The 26,271-nt window shown below is 42.5% G+C and overlaps 1 protein-coding gene across 10 annotated transcripts in view; it reads left to right on the top strand.

Moving 5' to 3' along the window:
* Positions 1-462: 462 nt before the first annotated feature.
* LOC129177924 (activated CDC42 kinase 1-like) overlaps positions 463-26,271 on the top strand; it is a 42,208-nt gene continuing 16,399 nt past the window's right edge. For 9 of the 10 annotated variants that reach the window (XM_054769555.1, XM_054769554.1, XM_054769553.1 and 6 more), the window contains exons 1-9: positions 6,954-11,174; positions 16,076-16,253; positions 17,462-17,532; positions 22,986-23,255; positions 23,340-23,492; positions 23,861-24,024; positions 25,305-25,424; positions 25,718-25,844; positions 25,917-26,063. In XM_054769555.1, the coding sequence (XP_054625530.1) occupies positions 11,055-11,174; positions 16,076-16,253; positions 17,462-17,532; positions 22,986-23,255; positions 23,340-23,492; positions 23,861-24,024; positions 25,305-25,424; positions 25,718-25,844; positions 25,917-26,063 (1,350 nt within the window). In that variant the 5' untranslated portion in view covers positions 6,954-11,054. Of the gene's footprint in view, positions 3,458-6,953; positions 11,175-16,075; positions 16,254-17,461; positions 17,533-22,985; positions 23,256-23,339; positions 23,493-23,860; positions 24,025-25,304; positions 25,425-25,717; positions 25,845-25,916; positions 26,064-26,271 lie in introns of those variants that run through there. The other variant, XM_054769557.1, reaches the window with a different exon arrangement.

Below are 26,271 nucleotides of genomic sequence, written 5' to 3'. Positions count from 1 at the left end.
GTGTTGAGAAAGTCTGTTGATGGTTAAGACGAGCTGGGAGTGAGAGTAAATGTGCCTCGCGAACTTATTTCACTCAGACCTTGCACAACGTCAGTGGGCCCCGTAAAATGCTTGTTTGCAATAAGAAACGGTAAAACACAATACAGTGTAAACACACTCGTTCAGTCTCACACACACACACACACAAACTAGCATGCTCTGCTAAACTAAACTCTGCCTAGCTTCCAGAAAAGAGATTCAACGTTTTTTTTGGCATCTTTTGCCGGTGTTTCGGGTAGCTGTTTAGCCGTTCAGGTAGTGTGCTAGTGTTTGTGATGAGATCCCGCCACGATTGAGCGACCGGCACACAAATGTTCCTTCTCCTCACGACAGGATCTCATTGAAATTATGTCAACTTCCACGGGATTCCACGTTTAACAGTACATTCTGTTTTTACAAGCTAGTTCTGCGATTCCGTTAACCCTACGGTGGTTGAGTCTCAAAAATTTTTTTTTTTCAAGTTGAGTTTGTATACACTGAAAAAGAAGGATTTTTTTTTTTTAGGTTCGTCTATGTACATTTTTTTTTACGTGTGCCTTCAAAACAACAGGCTTGGAAGTATGGACTGGACAACACAATGGAATCACAGTTTGAGACCATACCTAATCCCATAAAAAAATTTGACAATGATACTCCAAAAATAGCGTACCGTAATTTCCGATGTATAAACCGCTGCTTTTTTCTCACTTTGCGCTGAACCCTGCTGCTTGTACAGTGATGCGGCTAATTAATGGCTAAAAGAAGTACAGTTCCCATAATGCTTGAAGTGCAGCTTGAGGAAATAGTGAAGTGGACGCTAATAACATGTTTTGAAGTCTTATGTAGAGATCATGTTTTGATCTGACACGTCTTAAGTAAGTTTGATCAGTGTAGAATTACTACAGTTTCTGTTTGGACCGCTCGGACCGACAACTGTCGACTATCAGCAACGGGTTTTGAAAGGCTGGACTACTGCCTGATGAAGAGGACAGATCAAGCTAAAGGGCTAATTTGCCTCTAGAATGAAGTGACACCGAGATCGACAACGAAATAGAGAGAGAGAGAGACTGACAGTGTGTGACGAAGGAATTATGAGGCTGTTCAATTGTGACGCTGAAGAAGACAAGTTGAGTCGTTTTATTTCCCAGGAGGAGGATGAGGACGGCAATGAATGACTTTTCTGGTTGGCTAATGTTGATAAACTAGCTATGTTACACGCACTTTTTATCGAGGCGTGTTGCACGACATACCGGTGGGCTCTATATAGTCTGGAAATGTCTGTATTTTACACAGGTTTTACTGACGTTAGGATCAGCCATTTCATCAATACGTTGATGAAATTAGTCATCAATTTCATTGTGAAAATGATGCAAAGTTGATACAAAAAGCATTCAGTGATAGTGTGTGTTGAGGATCAGAGAAGTTGATTTACTAGCTGATGTGGGCTAAGCGTGGCTCTAAGCCTTTGACTCTGAATCTGATTGGCTGCCCCAGAGGAAAGCGTGACCAATATGGATCGCCCTTGTAGGTTTTAACCGTAGAAACCACAAAACAAAGCCAGCTGATTGTCAAAAAAGCTCTTGGTACATCCATTGCTCAGACAAAAGACTATACAGTGTGCATGTCACATAGGTCATTTATAATCGTGTGCTGGGTTTTGATGTAGTTCTCCATTTTTGTGTGTCGCTCACATGTCGCCACCTGCCTCCGGAGGGTCAGAGCAGGGGAGAGGAACTGAGAGCAAAAAGCTAATGTTGCTCAGCGGGCTACGAATAACCGGCCTAGGGACATCAACAGGACCAGAATGAACATGAGAGTGAGGGTGTGGGGGTAAGGCCAGAACGGGTATGGGAGAAGGAAGCAGGGCAAGTGATTATGTTTAAGAATAATAGATAATGAATGGGGTTGACATATAAATAGAAATAATGAACTGGTAAGCAGTATGTTATGCTGTGATTGTAGCTCCAACTTGGAAAAGACCAGGAGGCACTGCCATGCCCAAACACATGCGCTCGTGGACCCTCACACATTGTTCTTTTATGCTATTTTCCTCTCCATCCAGATGTCCACTCAACGTGGCTCCAGATGGCCTGGATACCCTCCCAGTAGTGGGAGAGGTGCTTTCGTCACACACACACACACACACACACACACACACACACACACACAACACACAAAGCATCATGGCTGTTTTTTATCCCTCTCAGATGGAAGATTAACTCCCCTCATTAGGGCTCCCCTGCCGCCTCCTACTCCTCCCTCCCCTCAACTTGCCATGCCACCATTGGCTGATCCTATCAGGACTACCGCTGCCTTTATCGCCTTGACAACGGGAGACAGGCGAGTGGGCAGATAGAGGGGTGGGTGGATGTCACCACGGTAATAGAAAAGGCGACCACTCACCAAAGCTGGTGTTGAAATAAATGAAGGGGGCGTGGAAAGCAGGTTAAAGGGTACGGATTCAAAAAAGGAGGGGAGGGGCGGACAATAACAACAACAGCAAGGGATTAGGCATCAATCGAGCAATCAGCAAGTCGCTTTTAAGTCAAAGCAGCATTAAATATCCCTGAGGACTGTGTTTGCGACAGCTGCTCCAGATCTGCGTGGACAACAGGAAGGATGGAACAACGTTGAGAACTAACAACAAAAACGTCATGACCGGAGAAATGAAATAGAAATGGAGAGTGAAGCATCACTGGAGTTGGAAGAGCCTGCGTCAGCACCAACAGTGGAGATGAAGCAGTTGTAGCGTGAGAAACTGTTTTGGTCATGACTGCGCTGTGAAAAAAGGAGTGATAGAAATTGAGCCGTCATGTCCAGTTTCGGCGCTCCGTTCTGACTGCAGCAGCGCCACTGAGGACCCATTGAAGTGATAAAGGCTGACCAGCGTAACCACCAGATGCGAGGAAATGCATTCCTCCTGCACCGTCAAACTGCAAGGATTTTCCTTTCCTCTCCGTAAAAGCGTGGACAGCACAAATTACTGACCCTATTCTGTCTTCAGTGAGGATTATTTTTCCAGCGCTCACCAGAATGCTCCATCAAATCAGTTATTGCAAAGACCAGCACCTGGTCAGTGAGCACAGCCGTTATCAGTGAACCGTGAACTCTTTGTCTAAGCTGACTCAACCAAAATGAGCACGACAATGAAGGTGGGAGTACTGCGGTATGTCATATAAATGAGCTCCAAGCTGCGCAAAAAAGCAAATGTTGGTCTGCGGATGACATGCAGAACACTGTGACAGTTTGTCTTAACGCACAGAACGTGAAACAAGCTGACCGATCATTTTCGATGAACTGGCTCGCTCCAGCTGGACCTTGAGGACACGAGCAAATTTTGGCCAGGTGCTGGACTGCCATGGGGGAGACAGCAGAATACCAGAGACTACAGGAGACCTCGGAATCTGACTACCACTGTGCACCCAGCGATGATGAAGAGGTAGCGCTATAACAGCATAGCTCTGATCCGATTAGACAGCATGTGAAAGAACATGGATTATATGCACAAAATGTACGAAGAATTCCATCCAGCAAAAAAAAAAAAATGTAAGCAAACTAAGGTAGCCGCTAAGTGACAAGCTGATGCTCTATGCCAGTGGTTCTCAACTGGTTTGGCTGCGGGACCCACCATCACCGCCCAGTGACAAGCGGCGACCCAAATTTCGGAATTTTTTAAAACTCAAACAACTCAAATATATTATGTTTAAATGGACTGTTTGCTACATGTGAGCTGCAGCGGTAAGACGGTGTCCTCTGTTTATGGCGTGCTGTTCTCCAGCAGATATCTGCAGCTGTGTGTCGGACGGACAGCACGTTAAAGCCCCACTCAATTGCCTTCCCCTCCCGCTCAAGCTGTTGTTAACAACCGCAATTAGAAGGTCATAAATAGGTTTTCTATGCTACTTTGCGGAAATTCACGTGCCACGAACGGGTGTGGAAAACGATTAACCGTGGTAAACGAGGAATGACTGCAATTGGAGAACAGATTTGATACACACAACTCATTATGCCAGTCCTTGTAACATTGGGTCACTTGTGATAGACTACAGGACATGCATGCATATGTTGGCTATGCACCACAGGGATTAACAGACATTAATATTACAAATTACTACATGGATTTATGTGTGTCTATGATGCATTGTTGGGTCTGGTGTCTGTCATCTTCCTCTGGATAGATCTTCCTCTGGACAGCACCCTATAGAGCAGGGGTGGCCAACCAGTCAGAGATCAGGAGCCACATTGTTTACTGTGTTACTGCAAAGAGCCACATCATACACATGAACCTCATTCCCTTCTCAAACGCACACCTTTGCTCAGCCAGATTTATGTGACTGCGAAGTTCAGTCCCTTTCGGAAATTCCAGGCCGATGTTGGCAGATTTGAAGCTTTGAAATGCGATAAAGACGCCTGACACAAAAGGCTTGCCGTTGCACTCAACAGTAAAATATGAGCTCTCCTACTCTGGTAAACACATCCTGTGTTCATCCACATATTTTTGTTTAACTGTGCATTGTTTCCCTGCCATTTTGACAGCAAATTTGACATTATTGTCTTGAAAGATTTTGTATGTACTTTATTTATCCCACAGCGGGGAAATTTACTTGTTACAGCAGCAAGACAAGTAAAGAGAACAGTGTAAAGAAAGCATAGTGTCTACAACATGGTTCAGGTGGTGCAGGTGTTGTAGAGCCTGACAGCGGTCGGTATGAAAGATCGCGATCCGACTGGGAAATGTCGAGCTATTTTCATTCAGTGTGCTTGCCAGCGAAAATACCAAGCAAAGCGCAGACTACCGTAATGAAATCAAGCAAAGCGCGCACGCAAATACCGTAATGAACTACACTTCGATATGCTTTCATGCCTTCCTAAGAGCTGCATGAAAACGGGCAGAGAGCATCAAATGCTTTAAAACTTCCTCGTAGGTGTGTTGACTATCGACTTCAGAAGACAAAGTGGGCCCTGAAGATGACATGGCAGTCAAAATCACCACTGACTATGGAAACCTCTGCGGTATCTGTGCATGTTCAAATTTCAACCGGGGATGGAACTCACACAAACAAATGGTGGCTGTTAGGTCAATATTAATGTCTGTGTGTCTGTTAATCCCTGTGGTGCGTAGCCAACATATGCGTGCCTGTCCTGTAGTCTATCACAAGTGACCCAATGTTACAAGGACTGGCATAATGAGTTGTGTGTATCAAATCTGTTCTCCAATTACAGTCTTCAAAGTTTGCCTCTTTTAAGCAAAAGATGCCGCTTTCAAGACCCTGATGATAACTGATGCTTCTGCTTTCATCTGATGTATGTATGTATGTATGTATGTACTTTATTTATCCCACAGCGGGGAAATTTACTTGTTACAGCAGCAAGACAAGTAAAGAGAACAGTGTAAAGAAAGCATAGTGTGATGCCTCTGCAACATGCACGGTATGAAAAAGGAAGTTGTGTAGAAAGGAGCGATACTGTACAGTTAGAGGAAACAGTCACTGCATGATATGATAAGGTAGTTGTGGAGGACGTAGCTATAGAGTTAGAAGGAAACGGAAGACACTACTGACATGACTAGAACCAGAGAAAACCAGAGAGACCACTGGTATGTAACGACTATTGTTGGTTCTAAGAGTTACTGCTATGGAAACACTGATTTGTATTTACTAAGCATTGAACATGTTTAGACTAAGTGGTAATTTGACGCTATTCCTCTTTGATTTATGATTACCAGCCTAACCTGACAAGCTCCTGCAAATAGTTGAGGTGTGAAATATATTCAAGAAAATCTACTGGGGTTGAGTTGATATTCATCCTCTACATTCAGGTTCAGGCAGGCTAAAGTACATCTTGTGGAGATATTGGGATTGTCCTGTGCTGAAAGTATTATATTTGCCACATAAAAGCTATAATTCCAATGAGAGAAAGCCTATAGTTTTAGTGTACTTTGTGTGTCCAACATTAACACCCTTCTGACCCCTCTTAAAGGCCTTATGGGCACAAAGGCAGGATGTGGTAGGCAGGATTTGTGGTTTCATGGTGGAGGCGACATAAGGGTGTATTTGTGTGTGCACATTAAGCGTAAACAACACCCTCCGATGCCTAAAGGTGCACATGTTTCTGCGTTTGCCTGAATGAGTGCACATTGTATATAAATCGTCGTTTGATTCCCACGGGTGCTTCTTTTGTGCATTGACACGCCTCCATATTTGCTCTTTGGCCTCTTGTCTGTGAATGACGAGGTGTAGCGGATGAGAAGGAGGCTCAGATGGAACTTGAAAGCCAGACATCGGCTCTGTGAGATCAGAGAGGGGCGCATCCCTCCCTCTGTGAACGCAGGCCTTTGCCAGAGGCTGTGTGATATGTCATTCCCCGCTTGCCGCTGGTTTGATCCGACTGGATGTGCGTGCGTGCCTTTACTTGCCTGTAATTGTTTTACAGTGAACACCATTTCGCAGAATGAGTGTGGCATAATGTAGCCCTCATACATAGTTTCATTCTCCATAATCTCATTAGCGTAGCAGCTAATTTCATTTCAATTCATGGATAATAGTTTACAGTCGAGGCATTTAATTTAGGATTTACGTCACCAATTTCCAGCAGTGCAGTCAACACATGCTACATTCCGGTAAACCAGAAGACATTTCCGACCCAATACATTTTATTTAAAAGCGTTTTTCAAGAAACCCAAAGGCACTTCAGAATAAAGCAATAAAATAAAACAAAATATAGTGTAAAACAACAAAGACAGAAAATCTAGCAGAGCAAAAACAGACAACTAAATATATAATAAAACGGAAGTATTAAACGTTAGAAGCCAGTTTCAAGGGGTGTGTTTTGGTGAAGGTGAATAAGTCCCTGCAGTTACGGGTGGGTGCAGAGAAGGGAGGGGCAGCGAAGCTAAAGGCTCTGGTTTTGGGGGACGGGGGTGATGTGGTCACGGAGGCAGGTGCATGTGAGCAGACAGGCAGCGGAGTTTTGAATGCACTGAAGTTTATTGAGGGTTTTGCAAGGGAGGCCGTAGAAGAGGCTTTTTTCTCAGACAGGCAATAACATTTTCTCACATTTCTCTCTTGTTTAAACGCTCTCAAAAAAGTTCAAATCTTCATTTTTAATTTTAATGATCACCCTACATGTCGGCCACAAGAAATTATTAAGTGACTCGTGTGTTTCTCTTCGGTGACCGTGCCTTTTCGTCCCGTTTTTGTATCGTTGTTAAAACACTACGCTGTAGTAGTACACCTGTTGCAGTCCTCCTCCAAACTGAAGCTGCATTTACAGTATTCCGTAATGGTGCTGCAGAGCCTCGCCAACCTTTTGTGCGATGGTTAGCATGCTCCTGTGCCTTTTGGACGCAGAACGTTTTGTCAACATTGTGGGTTTTGTCGGGGAGAAACTTGCAAACAAACACTCCAAAGCTAGCGATGACACAGGAGACACGGCAGGGCGGGACAAAGGAGATTGATTGACAATGGTCTACAGCCAATCAGGACACAGAAGACAATGGGCGGTGCAGACAGACGAGAGAGCGAGGGAACACTACTACCGACTTAGTCATGATTTAGAAAACTGATGTCACACTTTAGGACACTCTGACTTCATAGAGGCTTGTCACTCCCGTTTCATTATATTTGGTGCCACCTACACAAAGCTTACTGTCAATACTGTGTGTGTGTGTGTGTGTGTGTGTGTGTGTGTGTGTGTGTGTGTGTGTGTGTGTTGTTGTTATGGTAGAAAGATACACACCTCTACTACATGCAATCACTTCCATCTTCCTACTGAATTTAGGAACTGTGTCATCTAAATAATATTAATTGACATGTCAAATGTATTATCGTCACCCTGTTTATTGGTACACAAACGTACTACGTATTCCCAATGATGCCATCAAATGGGTCCTTGGTATGATAGGCCATTTACACAGCGTCCACAGTGACGTCAATCTATGCCATGAAGTTTGCTTTACTGTGATACATTCCATCTTGAGCAGCCAACTTCATGAAATAACTTACACGAGGGAGTGAATTTACAGAAGAGACGTTGGGGAAGGGCTGGGTCTTTCTTATTTTTTTCTTGTCCTGTCACGTCCTGTGATTAACTACCTCTGATTAGTAAAGTGGACAGCCTGAAGAGGCCCAGATGGAATTCCCATCTAAACGTAAAAAAATAACCAGTCTTTTTTTTAATACTATTTGTACAAACTTAAGACACTGATAGAAAAAAAGTAATGAGCACAGAATAAAATGTGAGGTCCAGGTAAGATCATATGTGGACTTACCTTAATAGAAGTGAGATCGGAAAATGCAGTTTGAATGGGTTTCGAAGGCAGATTTTTTGCACTTTTTTGTTTACGGCATATTTGACGTATATAGGAACTGAGGTTTATGTAATATCAAATCAAAAAACACCAATTTGACCAAATTTATGGCATTTACATGAACTCAGGTAGCACAGCTATGATTTATGCCATATGTGCGTACACAACCAAATAATAAATATGTAAAAAAAAAAAAAACCTGTGTAAAATACAGCTGCAACAATTGATGAATTGGTGATGAGTTGTTGACTATTTTGCTCGTGAATTTATCATTTTTGTCAATATCCTCTGATTTCAACCTATCAAACGTGAATATTTTTTAAATGTCCTTAGTCATCCATGAAGGTTTTATGCAAAACAAGACATTAACACACATCGGCTTTGAACAGTGATCAACATTTTTGCCTCTTGATATGTTGCCTACCAAACCACTGTCGGTGTTGTGGCCTAACCGATTACTTGATTAACCGAAGCAACAAGCTTCAGATTAATCGACTAAGAAAATAATCGTAAAATGTTCACCGCAATCCTTAAGGCAGACGGATAGGAAGATTGCTGCTTTTAAAAAGCAGCTGGTAAAGGATTTGTTTATGGTCCGCCAAGTGGGGTGGGGGGGGAGCATTTTTGAAGGATTAGTGATTAGTGGCAGGAAATAAAAGGCAGCACCAAATACAGAAGAAAATGGAAGGGGTCGGCCAGACCCTGGGGAAATAGGGGGACTTGGGAGCACATTGAAATATTAGCCATAATGAAGTAGTACAAATCAGGAGGTAGAAATGCTTATTTTTAAATAGCATTGTCAAAGAGCATTTGCCAAATATGGTCATTTAGGTTTCCATGGGCAAATCTATAAGATGTTTACAATACATTGTGGTCATCTACAACCATACATTTCTAGAACTTTAATGGCAAATCATTGTTTTTCGTTATAAGTCTGTTCACAGTGGAATCTGCTCCATGTGTAAGATAAGGAGAGAGAAGAGTGGGCGAAGGGAGTTGGGGGAGTGGTGTGTGTGTGTGCGCAAGTTTGTGTGTGTTTGTGGGGGGCGATTGCATCACAGGAAACAAGCTCTCCGTCCTGCAGTTGAATGTGACCCTTTGGCTTGGGATCAAATGTTCCTCTGGGGCGGAATACCATGAAGCCTCTGTCCTCTGCACCGCGTGTTGCTCTGCACTACACTGACTGACTTGAGAGGAGGAGGGTGGGCGGAAGAAGTGGGTGAGGAGCGCTGAGAAAAATCCTGGAAGTCGACAGCACAGCACAATATCACTAAGCTGCATGGTTCTCTGCAAAACCGCAAGAATAGCCATACAGTATGAAGTCACTTGTTTATTGCGATTAATTGCTTCTATACCGTTTTTAACATTATTAGAACCCTCTAGACATGAAACAACACCCCTATAGTCACCTTTACATTTGTATTACCCAATGTAGTAGGTACTGTATAATCAGAGAAGACAAGACATATGACACACCAGGAGTTCCTTGTTTTTTTTGGACAGCTCACTTCCTGCGGTGACTATTGCCTCATCAATGTATTGTAATGGTGGCTTTAAATGGCTTTACTCTCATATTACCCAATATCGTAGACATAATAAGAATAAACAAGCCATTTAAGATGTAAAAAAACCCCAAACTCAGGCTCGTGTGTGTGACAGTAACCTTAGTAGCGGGCGGACAGATTGTGTTGAAAACAGGAAGTGACATTCAGAGTTGAGTTTTACTGTAGCTTATGGTGGGTTATGGCCACAACAGTTGCCCGTGTTACTATTATGATTATTATGATATTATTGTGCCTTTTGTGAGATAACTCGGAATTCGCCTATTCTGGCGATCACATCTGATGCCTGTTTCACCAAACACCGACACCTAGTGGCCAATGTACAATACTACATTCACAATTAAAATGCTTATGCTTTGTATTTGTGTTTTAGTTGATTTAGCTAGTTCATTTAGCCATTTTTATGCGTGAAGATGCTTAATTTCGAGAGCTGCGGTTCCTCGATGAGCATCTGAAGAACAGCATGATCCGCTCCCTTCAGAAACCAAGTCACATGGTGGTTTTCCAGCATAATGACAAGTGCCATGATGAAGGTGAAGGAGGTGTTTGGGATGGATTGGCCACGTCTTACTGAGGACCAGACACTGCACCGTGTAAAAAAAATAAAACATAAAAATGATGAAACCAGAGACTCTGGCTGGCTGCACATCTCAAGTCTGTGCTGACCGGATGACTGGAGGGTGACTGAAGAAGAAAGAAGTCACGCCTATTTTTAGCCCCACGCTGGATGGAAGGATGGAAAAGCAAACACAGTAGCTGCACACACACAGTGCGACAGCGAGCATTGGGGGAGTCTTGAGCGTTACAGAAAGGGAGGGCAGAGGGAGGAGTGATTCATTTCAGGTTCTGCAGAGTTTGGAGCACTAGCTCATTACTGTGTCGGGTGAATACATAGCTCTAACTGACTCCGCAGGAGCTTTCCCCTTTTTAGAAGGCTCTTTTTGCACTCTCAAGTGCCTCTCTGCCTACGTGACGGAGCTAAAGCCAAGGACCGGACTTTCAGAGGGATTGGCCTGCCATGGAATGTTGTAGAATTGCTCCCAGGATTGTAAGACTTTGTTTGCCCCGCTTTTGGGTTCAAAGCTGCATATCTGGATCCAGGGAGTTGGTGTACCCATTCCCTCAGATGCAGGGAACGCCGGAATGGTTTTCCAGTGGTTCTGCTAATGGTCTGGATGACAAGCATCTACGTCTGTGCGCATTTTTTTGCTGAGGAATTCAGGATGCGACGCTTTGACAAGCTAAAAAAGGCATTCCCCTTCCTGGCACGCTTTCATGTGTATCGAGTAAGTTTGACTTGCACAGTCGGAGGGACTTTGTTTTTATGTTTTGACAGTTTTAGTGAGGATTATGTGTACGCCTGTCAGAGTGTGTATGCAGCTGGACCAAGGCTATCCGCTGGGGGAGTTGTTGTTATTGCAGCGGATGTCAGAGCTGAATAGAGCTGATACAGGTCATGACTTTGGCCTGCAGACTCCTACAGTATGTGTTTGTGTGTGTGAGAGAATGTGTGCATTTTACCACCATTATGAGGAATGACATCTGGTATATTGTTGTCATGTGTTGAGTCTTTAAACTAATTCGATGGATATGTGTGTTCCTTTGTATAGGGTCTCGCCAAAAATCTCGCACTTAAAACTAATTTGATGGATATGTGTGTTACTTTGTATAGGGTCTCGCCAAAAGTCTCGCACTTACAACAAATTTTATGGATATGTGTGTTACTTTGTATTGGGTCTCGCCAAAAGTCTCGCACTTACAACAAATTTTATGGATATGTGTGTTACTTTGTATTGGGTCTCGCCAAAAGTCTCGCACCTAAAACAAATTTGATGAATATGTGTGTTACTTTGTATAGGGTCTCGCCAAAAGTCTCGCACTTACAACAAATTTGATGGATATGTGTGTTATTTTGTATAGGGTCTCACCAAAAGTCTCGCACTTACAACAAATTTGATGGATATGTGTGTTACTTTGTATAGGGTCTCGCCAAAAGTCTTGTACTTAAATTTGATGGATATGTGTTGTTACTTTGTATAGGGTCTTGCCATAAGTCTCGCACATCACCATCATGGCAGTCTCCTGCTGCCATCACATGTCCTGGCTTTTATACTTAAACAATAGTAGAGCGATTTATATCATATTATGCGACCGTTGTGCAGGATCTGGCAAAATACAGAACCTGTGGTAGGAGCCCTTATACTGCTGATGTGACACTGCTGTGTCAAGAGGCCTGGGAGGAAGCAGAGTTGCATCTTCTTTCCGCTGTGGCGAAGTAACACATACATGTAACTGCGTAGGCAGGTCATACTTGAGGCTTCCTTGTGGGGGAAAACGGCAGTAACTCATGCTGAATGCTTTACAGTGCCCTGCAGTATGAATGCACACATCCAGAGCATTCTGAGAGACCTGTGTCAGTCAAGGCTTCAACGTGTTTCACTTGTGACGTCAGTGAGCACAACTATGAGGTTATCTTACGGAGTTAACATTCCACCAAGGTTGAGAATTTCTTCTGAATCTTGCATCAGTATTTTTCCTTGCAGGAGTTGTGCCATGGCGGATATCTCCTGGATGTTTGTAAAGCAACTTTGTCAAGCTAATCTCATGTTGTTCTTCAAAACTGAATTGATAGCTCATTTGCTGTTTGCAGTAGTGCACTGAACTTTGCCTGTACAGTATTGCTGCAAGATGCAATTATCGTAATTTCCGGTGTATAAGACGCTACTTTTTTCTCACGCTTTGAACCCTGCGGCTTATACGGTGATGAGGATAATATGTGGTCACGTTCTGGTCTCGCCGCATTTTGTGTGCTTCGGAGCAGTCATTATGCTCTCCGTGCACGCACCCTCATAGAGAACATGTGGAGCGATTCAGGTTGAAGAGGATCGATCTAGCGGCTTTTGCTCGGGTCTGCCGGTGGATCTTGGCAGCGTGGAGCGGTGTTGGGAGGCCCGCTGTTGCCAGCAAGGTTCGGCGGGCTGGACTGCTGCGTGCTGGGGAGGACAGCACGAGCTCTGGAGCTGATTTGCTGTGGGCCAGGGGACTCTCCCGCTGGGAGTGACAATGAAAGGAGAGAGACCAGCAGCGTGTGTGCTATTGGTTTTAGTTTCCAGGGTGGATAGGCCTGTCACAAAAGCAGATTTTCCTGGTTGATAATTGTTCTACAAATTATTGTTGATAATCGATATCATCAGCGTTGTTTTAGACCATTTTTTTAATTCGCCGCTTCCCTCAGCTCTTCTTTGTTTTTGGTGAGGACCATCGACTCTCTGCTGTTGTATGATCGTCAGGAATTACTTAAAATACAGGACACTGTGGCCGCCTATGTGAAACAAAAGAGTATGGGGGGCCAAACAAACCACACTCCTCTTACTCGGCTGACGTGCCAGAGTTCCTGCTGCGTTGGAGCCGTCGCTTACCATGAAAACGTAGACGCAAGGGGACACGGGGTGGCAGACTTGTGAAGTTCAAAGCCTGGTTGGCACTTTTTCCCGAGGTGGTGCGTTAATGTTCCACGGGACTTTGTTTTTGCTGCTTCGCCTCTCGGCGCAAATCGGTGTTCATACCACTCACCTTGTTCATTCCGTTTAAAACCAAAATATTCCCACACTGAAGATGATAAAATCATTGCTTTTGTGCCTTAAATCATGACAGTCTCTGATGGATCACAAGGCTAACTGCTAACATTCTGTGCTCTGTATCCACTCACGTAGCCCCGCCTCCAGAAAGAGGCTGAATGAGCGGACAATAGAGTTCACTCTCTCTGTCTATTCCACTATAGAACCAATACTCACAGACAGATGCAGAGTGAACCCTCTTGTCATCCAGCCTGTGTGGTACAGAGAAACGAGCAGATGGAACACACACGCATACATGCACACTTCAATTTATCGAGGGCGTCATGATTATGGACCCCGTTTTTTTTTAATCGTTCTATTAATCGATTTATCAATTATCGTGACAGGCCTTGCAATGGATGGCTGCTTTGTAACTAGCCGTATTACACGCACTGTTCAGCACTGTTTAGGACATTTCTGTGTAACAACTTTCTGTGTACTAAATATCCCATGTTTTAATGTGGGGGGCACCTGTGGCGTATAGACCGGTGCGGTCTATATATGTACAAATCTTTTTTTTCCTGTAAATTTTGTGGGTATGGCTTATAAACCACGCTCTATAGTCAGAAATTACGGTAATTAGCAATCAATTTCACACAATAATTTCTTGACCTATCATACACAGGTCTGCAGTTTATTGGTACAGTGGTTTGTGGGTGCCGGCGTAGATGATTTCATCGTCTAGTTTGCATAATCGGCGGTGATGCAAAAGTCAACATTTGTATGTGGATGGGTAAAATGGAGCTTTTTGGGTTGTGTCATAAGGAATGTGTGACTTTAGCTCATGTTTGTCAACTTTATGAAACAGAACATGACGTTATTGACTTACTGGTGTAAATAAGTTGGTTTTTTAGCACTTGGTTGTAGTTAGGTACTGCAATGGGCGCTTGTGTTCGAACATATTATATCCCACCCTCTTCCTGCTCAGCCATGGCGGTCAGTTGTTGATAGTGTCTCTGAGGTTGCCTGTATGTGTGTGTGTGTGTGTGTGTGTGTGTGTGTGTGTGTGTGTGTGTGTGTGTGTGTGTGTGTGTGTGTGCGTGCGTGCGTGCACACGAGCGAGTGGGTGACTGATGGCCATTAACGCCACTCGCCCATTTTGGGCCTAAGGACAAATCATTCAGTTTAACTCGTAAATTGTGAAGAATATGGATTACGTTTTGCAAGCTCTGACTATGCAGAGTTACTTTGCCATCTACTGGCCAGAGTTGTAATGACAAGCCACTCAGTTTTATGTTATTGTGAGCGACGACTAGCAGATAGCTCCAAATCAAATTTGTTTTCATTTGTGGCGGTCCAAATTGAATTGTGGCGGGCCCTGTGCAAACTCTATCCACTTCATTCTTTACAAAACTGTTTGAAATAAACAAAACAATCAACAAACTCTACCCACCTCAAAAAGTAAGATTCCTGGCAGAGTTAAAAATACAAAATGAGTCCAGGGAAACCCTAAACTTAGTCATGTTACCAATTGTAGACTATAGACTATTTCAATCTGTCGTACTGGCACAGCTCAGGTGTGTCATGGACAGGGCAAACATGCTGTTTGTATCAGCTTTCTCAGGATAAGGGGGAGCCATGATGCTGCAGAACATGACATGTGTTTTACTTTCATTTGCCCTCTGTAGCAAGTTCACACATCGCTAAAAGCATATTAAGTGTATCGGATGACCTACTTTAATGTTCACTGGTGCAATTTTGGACATCTGGCAGAACCATTGCAGATTGAGCGCTGCATTCATAAGGACATATACGAATGCTGTCATGTTGGACCTGTGTCCTAAACAGGAACAATAGATATGTGTCTTTTGGATATGGAGGTTTAGCATCGATTTTTATGGCTTTGGGTCCCATTGTAGTCCAGCAATAGGAAGTGACCTTTCACCATAGCCGTTGATATGGTGAAATGGCGGGGAGGGGGAGCAATGACCTTCCTGACATTGTCCTATGGACCTTGTAACCTCACACAGGAAATTCCTCATTCACGGAGTGTAATTACTACACAACGAATGACCTTTATGCCCTATAGACTTGACTCACAACGTTCCCCATGTCAGTCCTTGCAGAAAACCTTCTATTCAACGTGTAATTGAGTTTATCATTAGTTTAATAATGAATATCAAAATTGTAAAAAAAAAAAAAAATAATGCTCATAAAATACCAAAATGTTTAGTGTGTATTTTGTTGTGGAGTTATATTTTTGGTCACATTTGCTAACTTTAGACATCCAAGCATGGTGCAGTGCATTTGCACACCACTCTATAAAAGATGATTAAAACTGTCAACATTCTTTTTATAGGCAACCTCATGTGGGTGATTAATGCATGGTGTAGAAAAACAAATATATTGGCTTGCTATATATAAGCCACTTAGCAGCAGAACCTTAAGTTGTAACAACCCCCCCCCCCCCCCCCCCCCCCCACACACACACACACACACACACAAAAAAAACGACAACTGTCACTCAGGACTCTGGTAGCCTGGGAGCTGCTGAAGAGCAGTTTACCTGCTAATTCTGAGTGAAGCTTAGAAATTGAGCAAAAGGTGTCGTATTGTGTGTGATTTTGCAGAAACTGGGCAATAGCATGCAGTGTGAGGAAGGCACAGAATGGCTACTGGAGCTGCTGATCGAAGTACAGTTGCAGCAGTACTTCCTGCGAATCAGAGACGACCTAAACGTCACACGGTTGTCCCACTTCGACTATGTCAAGAATGAGGACCTTGAGAAGATTGGCATGGGTCGACCTGGTGAGTCTTCTTTTTTAGTTTTTGTTCCATATTCAGTAACAGCGTTCCGTAGAACGGCGTGAGACCTCTTTGTCAGTCATACAGCTCTCGGGGGGTGAGGCGGGGCCGCTAGCATGCACACACGCGGTGCAGCAAGGAACCCTCGTGAGGAGCAATACAAGAAATGAAGTAGAAATTAGGATTAAAAAAGATAAAAGCCACAGCCCGTTTGGGAATATTAATAAGCAAGGTGAACCCATCAACACAAACAAGCCAGTTGCCAAAATTATTTTTTTTCCAAAAGTGGTGGCAACACAACAAACTTAGCCACCTCAAACATAGACACGCAACACAGCTTTCCCATATGGGACACATGTACACATTAAGATGTAGACAGTCAACACGCACTGAGATGTTAGGTCGACAAATACAAACGGGGCAGCGCAAAATTGTGCGCGTTCAGAGAGTGTAGTTTAATACATCGCAAAAGTTGAAAAGCCAGCATTTCCAGAAATGCTGCAAACGTTTGACAGACAGTGCGAATTGCCTGTGAGAAAATGCGTCACAAACAGCAATTCTGCAAATTAACAGAATGAAAGATGAAATATTAAAGGGTATATTTAGCTAATCTCGTGCATCGTTTTGTCTCGTGAGTTGGGTGTGACACCCCCTTTTAAATGGAATAATAAATCACCTGTCATCTTTTGAAACATGTTGTCAAGGAAGAACCACAAGCATAAATAATGCATCATGTCAAATTCAATAGAAAAAGACCACAAAATCAGATATTTTACTGATAAATGTGCAATGTGCAAATGCCAAGGAGATTACTAAAATATTGCACAATTTTACTTTAAAATAAGCCAGACATTGTTGTATATTACATCAAATTTTTGCCCACTTTTGGAGCCCGACCCACCGGATGAGAACCACTGTTCTAAAGGGCTGCGTGTTCCCAAAAAGCTAGAGAACCCCTGCTTTAGACGAGTGCGTCTGCGGGGTGCAGTGCATTGCGTTTTGCCGGTATTGCTTATGTCCCCATGCAAATTCCTGCCCTTGGCTCGATTAATCAACAATCAATTTCACAAAATAGACAAAAATCAGAGCGGAAATGTAATCAATGAATCAATTCTGGTCATTGGTCGTATTCCTAAAGTGTCGCATTTGTGCTTCACTGCTGTCTTTGTGTACTCTTCCTAATGGATTAATGGTTTATTCTCTTAATAAAGGGCAGCGACGACTGTGGGAGGCTGTGAAGAGGAGGAAAGCAATGTGCAAGCGCAAGTCCTGGATGAGCAAGGTGCAGACAGAAAAGCACCCCCCCACACACACACACACACACACACGCACGCACGCACAAGCACACAGGACACATTTATTAGGGTGGATTGCGTGTTATCTATGCTTGATGTCATCTCTCTGTGCTTTCACAGTATGCAAGACTTTCATGTGAACATGCCATTAGTCTGGTGGCTGCAAAACATTTCACCTCAAAAGACCCCCACTTCCTACACTCAGAAGAGAAAGTATGTCTTTTAGATACAATTACGCATGACTTTAAGATGCTGCTTTTACACAGTGTGTGAACTACTGTTTAGGAACATTCCAGACCGTTGAGGAACATGCCATTATTTCTGCCATGCACTTGAAGATGCACATTTGCAGCAAACATTCCTTCCAGATCCTTCTTCAGTCTGGCTCACACATGAGCATGAGTCTGCCATGCATGACTGTACGCAGCATGTGCTGCGTTCAGTGTCACATCAAGTGTTACGGACATCATGAAGAGTTTCCTTCAGCGAGTGACTTCATTAGTTAAGGCAGGGGCATCCAAAGTGCGGCGCGGGGGTCTTTTAGAGACCAGCTGCACATTTTAAAAATATAATTTAACAAGAAATAATGAAAAAAAAAACATTAAAAAACAGCAAATTATAGAAGAATAAAGTCAAAATATGGAGAGAAAAAAAGCTTGTAATCTAATGAGAAAAAGTCGTAATTATAGGATTAATATTATGCGGAAAAATGTCATTTCAGTAGCATGAAGGTCAAATGTTAAGAGACATTTTTTAAGTCACAATATAAACAAAATAAGTGAAGTTGTCATTTTTGGAAAATTAGGTTGCAGAAAAAGGTATAATGTTATGAGAATAAAGTCCAAAAATGATGGGAGTGAAGTCATAATATTTGGAATTTTAAAAAAAAAAAAAGCAGAAATGGGGAAAAATCAGCTGTAATTTTACAAATAAAGTAAAAATATTAAGAGAAAAAGGTATTCCAATGAGAAAAAAGTTGCAATTCTACAATAATAATAATAATAATAATCATTTTAGTAGCATAGAACTGAAACATTAAAGAAAATTATTTTTTTTTTTAAATATTGTTACTATGAGGAAAAAAAGAACAAAATAAAGTTGCAATTTTTAGAAAATTAGTATGGGGAAAAGTAAAAATATTATGGGAATAAAGTCAAAATATTACAAAAAGAAAATTTACGAAGATAATTTAAGACAGTTGAAATATTTGGAAAGTTTTGAAAAGTAAAAATGAGGGGAAAAAAGAGCAAACATGGAATTTCATTCTAATTGGCTTTTTTGCCGATATCACAAAGCTGAGAATGCACTTTTTTGTTGAAATATATATAACGTCTTAGCATATGACACTATGTCAAAAGTGACCCTTGCATCCTTTCATTTGCGAATGCGTGGCCCTTGTTGGAAAACGTTTGGACAGCCTTGGGTTCAAGTTAGGTTACTGTATATACATACACACCCAGTCAAAGGTTTGCACACACTTCCTCGTGCTATTGAATAGGAAGGCGCATCCTTAAATAGCAAAACTCCCTATTCACCACCACATAGACACTATTACTGTAAATGCTTGTTACTGTAAATGCTTGTGAGGCTGAGTGTGCGTGTTTGAACACCACGTGTTTGTGAGCAGCTCTTGCGGTCTATAATTGCACCTGCTTGTTTCCTCCTCTGGCACAGTTCAAATAATGTGCTTCCTTAACCACCGTCTGTGTGGGCAAACACCTATTTAAAATCCCACAGTGTCATAGATGTTTTTAAAAAGGTGTACAGTATTATGTCATGTCTGGCGCAATACGAATGTGACACCACACACCGCCTGCCACTGTTGATATGTGGTTAGTCAAATATGATTGCCACTAAAGATGCAGATACTGTCTTACTGTACCGCATAGTTTTACAAATGAGTTTGTTACCTACAGCGGTGTGAAAAGGTGTTTGCCTCCTTCCTGATTTTTTTTTTTTTTGCATGTTTGTCACACTTAAATGTTTCAGATCATCGAGCACATTTAAATATTATTCAATGACAACACAACTGAACACAAAATGTAGTTTTTAAATGAAACCTGTGGTTATTAAGTGAGGAAAAAAATTCAAACGTTCAGATCTCAGTCTGAAAAAAGGTTCTAAAGCCATTTCTAAAGCTTTGGGACCCCAGCTAACCACAGTGAGAGTCATTATCCACAAATGGCAAAAACATGAAACAGTGGTGAACCTTCCCAGGAGTGGCCGTCCAAACAAAATGACCCTAAGAGCTCAGCGGTGACTCATCCAAGAGGTCACAAAAGACCCCACAACAACAACCAAAGAACTGCAGGCGTCACTTGCCTCAGTTAAGGTCAGTGTTTCCACCATAAAAAAGACACTGTGCAAAAAAAGCCTGCATGGCAGAGTTCCAGGACTAAAATCACTGCTGAACAAAGAACATTAAGGCCCGCCTCATTATGCCAGAAAACATCTTGATGATCCCCAAGACCTTTGGGAAAATACTCTGTGTTCTGACAAGAGAAAAGTTGAACTTTTTCAAAGGTGTGTGTCCCATTACATCTGGCATAAAAATAATGCTGCATTTCAGAAAAAGAACATCATACCAACAGTAAAATATGGTGGTGGTAGTGTGATGGTCTGGGGCTGTGTTGCTGCTTCAGGACCTGGAAGACTTGCTGTGATAAATGGAACCATGATTTCTGCTCTCTACCAAAAAATCCTGAAGGAGAATGTCCGGCCATCTCTTGGTGACCTCAAGCTGAAACCAACTTGGGTTCTGCAGCAGAACAATGATCCAAAACACACTGAAGAAAAACAAAGTGAAGACTTTGGAGTGGCCTAGTCAAAGTCCTGACCTGAATCCTATTAAGATGCTGTGGCATGACCTTAAAAAGGCGCTTCATGGTGGAAAACCCTCCAATGTGGCTGAATTACAACAATTCTGCAAAGACGAGTGGGCCAAAATTCCTCCCCAGCGCTGTAAGAGACTCATTGCAAGTTATCACAAACACTTGATTGCAGTTGTTGCTGCTAAGGGTGGTCCAACCAGTTATTAGGTTTAGGGGGCAATCACTTTTTCGCACAGGGACATGTAGGTTTGGATTTTTTTCTCCCTTAATAATAAAAAGTTGTATTTAAAAACTGCATTTTGTGTTCAGTTGTGTTGTCATTGACTAATATTTAAATTTGTTTGATGTTCTGAAACATTTAAGTGTGACAAACATGCAAAATAAGAAATCAGGAAGGGAGCAAACACTTTTTAACACCACTGTATAAACTATAGCTGCTAAGTATGCTACAGCAAAGCCATGTTTCATGGATCCCCATGAATGCCCATGATTCTGCTGCACAGCACATACTTTGTACAAGATGGAATTTAGGTGATCTAAAAACCCTCACACATGAGCCCATTCAGCTGTCTTAATCTAATAGCGCTTTGCCCCATGAGCACTTCCTTGCAGCTCAGTAATTTCCTGTTGTGTTTGTCAGTCGTGTGTGCGCAAGTTGCCCCATATGCATAGTTGCTCACTGACTGCATCGCCTGTAGATTCCGTCCAAAACATTTCATTTACAGATGAGCTGTGCATTCGGTATTCGGGACATAAAAGGTCATTTTTGTTGGCTGTGTGTCTTTGGATCATTTGCTATAATAGCCCACGTGATGGTAGTGTGATGATGGTGTGAAACTTTTCGGATTTGCTTTCCAGCCACAATGCAAACACAGTGGAAATTTGTGCAATATAACATTGGAAGCATCAGTGAAAATGAGATTTTTCATCACAGCCATACCTGTAGATCCGGATGCATTTTTCCTCTTCCTTTTGTACAGAACCCGGCAAGGCAGGTTATTGCATTTATTTCTACACCGCAACCCTGCGCCAGCATACATTGTACCGTCACAATTGCTTTCAACACACGAGAGGGTGAAACTACATATCCCGGGCCCAGCATAGCGGAATACCCTTTTTAAAAATGAAATGTAGAAAACAATTCCAAATGCATATAAATAACATATAAATGATGAATGAAAGAGATAATGACCACTTAATGTCACTTTTACCTCCGTTGAAGATGTGATTTTTGGCAAAGACACAATGTGGCAGCGAGATCAACACAGACACCACCTTCGTGTTTTGCCATTAGTTTTTTTTTTTTTTTTAATTCAATAGAGTTTGTCACCTCAAGTGCCTGATATTCTTTTGCTCAGGGCTGCAAAATAACCCAAAATGGAGCCAAATAAAGTTGCAAGTGCCAGCGTTGAAGGTGAGAAGCGCAAATTCAAGAAATAACTCATGGCAAAACACGAAGGTGGTGTCCGTGTTCATCTCGCTGCCACATCGTGTCATTGTCAACAATCACGTCTTCATGTTCATGTATCCCTTTCATTCATCGTTTATATGCATTTAGAATTGCTTTATGCATGTAAAACTATACAAATGGGTTTTGTGTTAATATTTTTGAGGCGTAACTGTGTTGGTTAGCAAAGAACTACAGAGCCACCTGCTGATGACATCATAGACGGGCGACAGGGCTGACTTCCGGTTCCTGTTTCCAAGTATTAGCAAGCTGCTAACAAGGGCGTTTTGTGATAAAAATAGAAGAAAGAACAGTTGGACTCGCACAGTGCATTAATAATGCAAGACGCGCACCATATTTTATGCTAGCTGGAAAATGTACGCAAACCGGAGCAACGTGCGGAGTACTTTTGTTTGATATTTTGCTGTCCTTCAGTGCTATGCCAGATGTTTTTGTCTCATTAGCTGCAGTGAAGTTTCTGATCGACCCAATGTCTTTTTCCCGTTAGTCCCAATGTGAATTATCATGTACAGTGTTCCCAAAATAGACGGCAATAAGTGAAATCAGCGATGTAGCCAACAATTTTTTTTTTTTACAATTATATATGTTTGAAGGCTGTAAAACCCCTCACCATACACTTTCTCAGACAGGCAATAACATTTTGTCAACACTTTTCTTGTTTAAACACTTATTTTAATGATCAACACAAGAAATTATGAAGTCACTCACGCATATTTCACTCCTGTGACCGTGCATTTTTGTCCTGGCGCCGTTCCGCTGTACTTTAGTGTTTTTGGATCCTTGTTAAAACATATTGCTGCAGACGATCCGAAGATTCATTTACAAGCTAGCATGCAAGCTAGCAATTACACAGGAGACATGGCAGGACGGCACAGAGGAGATTGATTGACAGTGGTCTACAGCCAATCAGGACGCAGAAAATAATGGGCGGTGCAGACAGACGAGAGAGGGAAGCGATAAGACACTCAACTTCCCAAAATGCAATTAAAGGGCCAGGCTCGGCCTCTAACAGCGTTCATATGCTGTAAAAAAAAAAAAAGAATCACTAAGAAAATTCCGCAAAACAGCGAATCCACGGAAGATGACTTGTTCCTTTTTACTTGTTATTCCCGTTTCCAATATGATGTTGTCTCCTCTTTAGGTTTTTAGCGGTAAGCGTCCAGATGGAGCAGACTTTCCCCAGCAGGGCCAGCCCGCCTCCTCATTCCGCAAACTGTCTCCCACACCTCCCCTGGGCCTGATGGAGGGGGTCCTGACCACACAGCCCGCTGGAGGTGCGCCTCTCGATGGCCAGCAGCAGGCTCTAACCTGCCTCATCCCCGAAAAAGACCTGGTGTTGCTTGAGAAGCTCGGGGATGGATCTTTCGGTGTCGTGAAGAGAGGAGAGTGGCTGACTCCTGCAGGGAATACGGTAATATTTCATCAAATATGGCCACTTTGCATCTTCATTATAATAAACAGCATTTTCTTGCTGCATTGTTTTCCCACTTTGCAGATTAATGTCGCTGTGAAATGTCTGAAGACAGATGTGCTCACCCAGCCCGATGCTCTGGAGGACTTCATCTGTGAGGTCAACGCCATGCACTCGCTGGATCACCAGAACCTCATTCGCCTCTACGGTGTGGTGCTCACACACCCAATGAAAATGGTAGTGCATACACAGAACCGCACCCATAAAGGAAGGAATATGCATCATAGAAACATTAATGGTGCACACGTAATAATGACCTAGCAGTCCACAGTAATCTTCCCGGGCATCTGAAGGCCTTTGTGTGAGAGTGATGGGAGGATGGAGGAAAGCAGGGAGAAACAGGAAGGGAGGAGAGCAAGTATACACAAAGCTAAAATAGCAGCTGACGTTTCTGCCTTTCCAGCCCAGTGCTACCTTTTGAGTGCCAAATACTTGTCGAGCTACGTCATTACTTCTAGCCTTCCCGTTTTTGTCACATTACTTTGTCAACATAATCTCTTTTGTGTGAGTAGCAGGCCATTCATCTCTCTCGGCATGTGCTACAGGTGACCGAGCTCGCTCCATTGGGTTCTCTGCTGGATCGCTTGCGGTGCATCCGTCCACAGGGCCCGGTGTTGATCCACACACTGTGTCAGTATGCCGTGCAGGTGGCCTGTGGCATGGCCTATCTGGAGCAGAGGAGGTTTATCCACAGGGATCTTGCGGCCAGGTAGATCGTATGCGTAGCGTATGGCTTGAAATGGTTTTGGGTGGTGTTCATTTGCTCTGTACTTTTTACGAGAATGTTCCCCTCTAAATGTTTTATGGCATGTTACGTTATTTTACTGCCTTTCCTCCTCACTTCTCCACCCAGACATTTATAGGTCATTACAGAGTGACGAGGCCCACAAGCGAAATGAGTCACTTCTTGGCATGCATATGCTTTTGGTGGTCTTGCCTAAATTCAGTAGACATCAGTCATTTTATATTAGGGGTGCAACCATACAGATATTTCATGCTTCGATTCGATTCGATATTTTAAGTGTCATGGTTTGATATTTTTTTCATGCCTTTTTAAACTTGTGTTGTATTGAAATTAGCCACGCAACTCCAAACAGTTTTTCAATTAAATGAGATGCACGTGGTGCAGCTACAGCTGTGCGTACTGAAGTTAGAACCATATAAAACTAAACCACCACCTCGTAAAAATAATAATAAAATAATGAACAATTCAGCCTGGCAATAATAACGATAATTGCACATATTCATCGATAGTTCTGTGCACAGATTCAATAGTATTTCAGTCAAACTACATCTTTATCTTTTATCTTGATCTTCTTTATTTCCACAGTTCATGCAGGTTTGCTGTTAACGTTACATTTATAAAATGAAATTATCGAAATGTCAGTACAGCCGAAGTCAAGGCGCCACATTAAAAAACTTGAGCAATAAGAATATTTTTCAATTCATCATAAAATAGTAGCAACAATAACAAGTAACTGTAGAAAAATACATTCATGTAATGGAGTTCAGGGCACACACGTCACAATTCATTTCTTTTAAGGTTTTGCATTGTGACAAATGCAAATAGGACATTGATTGTATGTATATGCTGATTTATTTTATCCAGAATTAGGATAATAAAGATAAAAAAATGCAGTTTTTCTTGCCGCCTGAGACACCAGCCACAACAGGAGACACTGATTGCTTCCATGTTAGCGGACACTACATCTGGCTTACGGTATCGTTCGATTCATAGTGCTATTGAACCGTACGATGCAAATACATGTATTGTTGCACCCCTAATTTCTATATCTAATTTATAGATATATAGATGTTTTCTGAAGCCATAGGTTCCCTACCCCTGTTCTAACTTAAGTTCAGATAAGTACTGATCTTCACTAAGACCAAAAGCGATTCCCAACAACTGAACTCCTTACCGCACTGTTGTTTTTTTTGTTTGTTTTTAAATGCACAGATATGGGATGATAATGTGACTTCTCTTTTCAGGAACATTCTGTTGGCATCAGCTCACAGGGTGAAGATTGGTGACTTTGGCCTGATGAGGGCGCTGCCGAACAACCATGAGCATTATGTCATGCAGGAGCACAGGAAGGTTCCCTTTGCATGGTGGGTGGACTTAAATACAAAGTATCTTGTGGTAATAATTATTTATTCCCCTTGTATGATATTGGTACTCCGCTGTTTTCATCATTTGTTCCAAAATTTCGGGCAGTTTTTCCCCATAGGAATTGCAAATACAAGTCATCGTTAACTGCAATATTGTATGAAACCTGCAACATTTTAGTGAACATTTTCTAGGAAACCTGAATCACACAAAAGCTGAAGTTTGACTGTATTTAGTTTTGTTTGTTCCTATGCATTCATGGTAAGCTAATAGCGTGCTGTCTCTGCCGATGCAGGTGTGCCCCTGAGAGTCTGAAGACTAGAACGTTCTCTCATGCCACCGACACGTGGATGTTTGGGGTGACTCTTTGGGAGATGTTCACGCATGGCCAAGAGCCTTGGTTAGGGCTTAATGGCAGCCAGGTAGAAACGTGTTTACCCAGGAAAAATTCCCATGAATTATGTGACTGAAAGTGCTTTTGTTTGGTATCGCAGATCCTGCATAAGATTGATAAAGAAGGCGAACGCCTCCCGAAGCCAGAGGACTGTCCACAGGATATCTACAACGTCATGCTGCAGTGCTGGGCACAGAAACCAGATGACAGGCCGACCTTTGTGGCCCTGCGAGAGTTCCTGCTGGAGGTGAGGGAGCTGCTGTTTATGGACTTAACATGTTTGATATTCTTTGGGGTTGATGGATGTGCACTTCCTATTTCAATGCAAGGGCCAGACCTATCTTTAATTACATAAACAGACCTTCAACGACACCTAGTGGACATATTTCAAATAGCGCTTAAATATTTAAGAGAGCGCCCACCTGCCAAGGCTAGTGACAAAACATAGTGAAGGA

This window comes from Dunckerocampus dactyliophorus, chromosome 2 (assembly GCF_027744805.1).
Source record: "Dunckerocampus dactyliophorus isolate RoL2022-P2 chromosome 2, RoL_Ddac_1.1, whole genome shotgun sequence".
NCBI classification, from domain to species: domain Eukaryota; kingdom Metazoa; phylum Chordata; class Actinopteri; order Syngnathiformes; family Syngnathidae; genus Dunckerocampus; species Dunckerocampus dactyliophorus.
The sequence above is the reverse complement of the archived record's forward strand: the minus strand, read 5'-3'. Positions and strand labels throughout refer to the sequence as shown.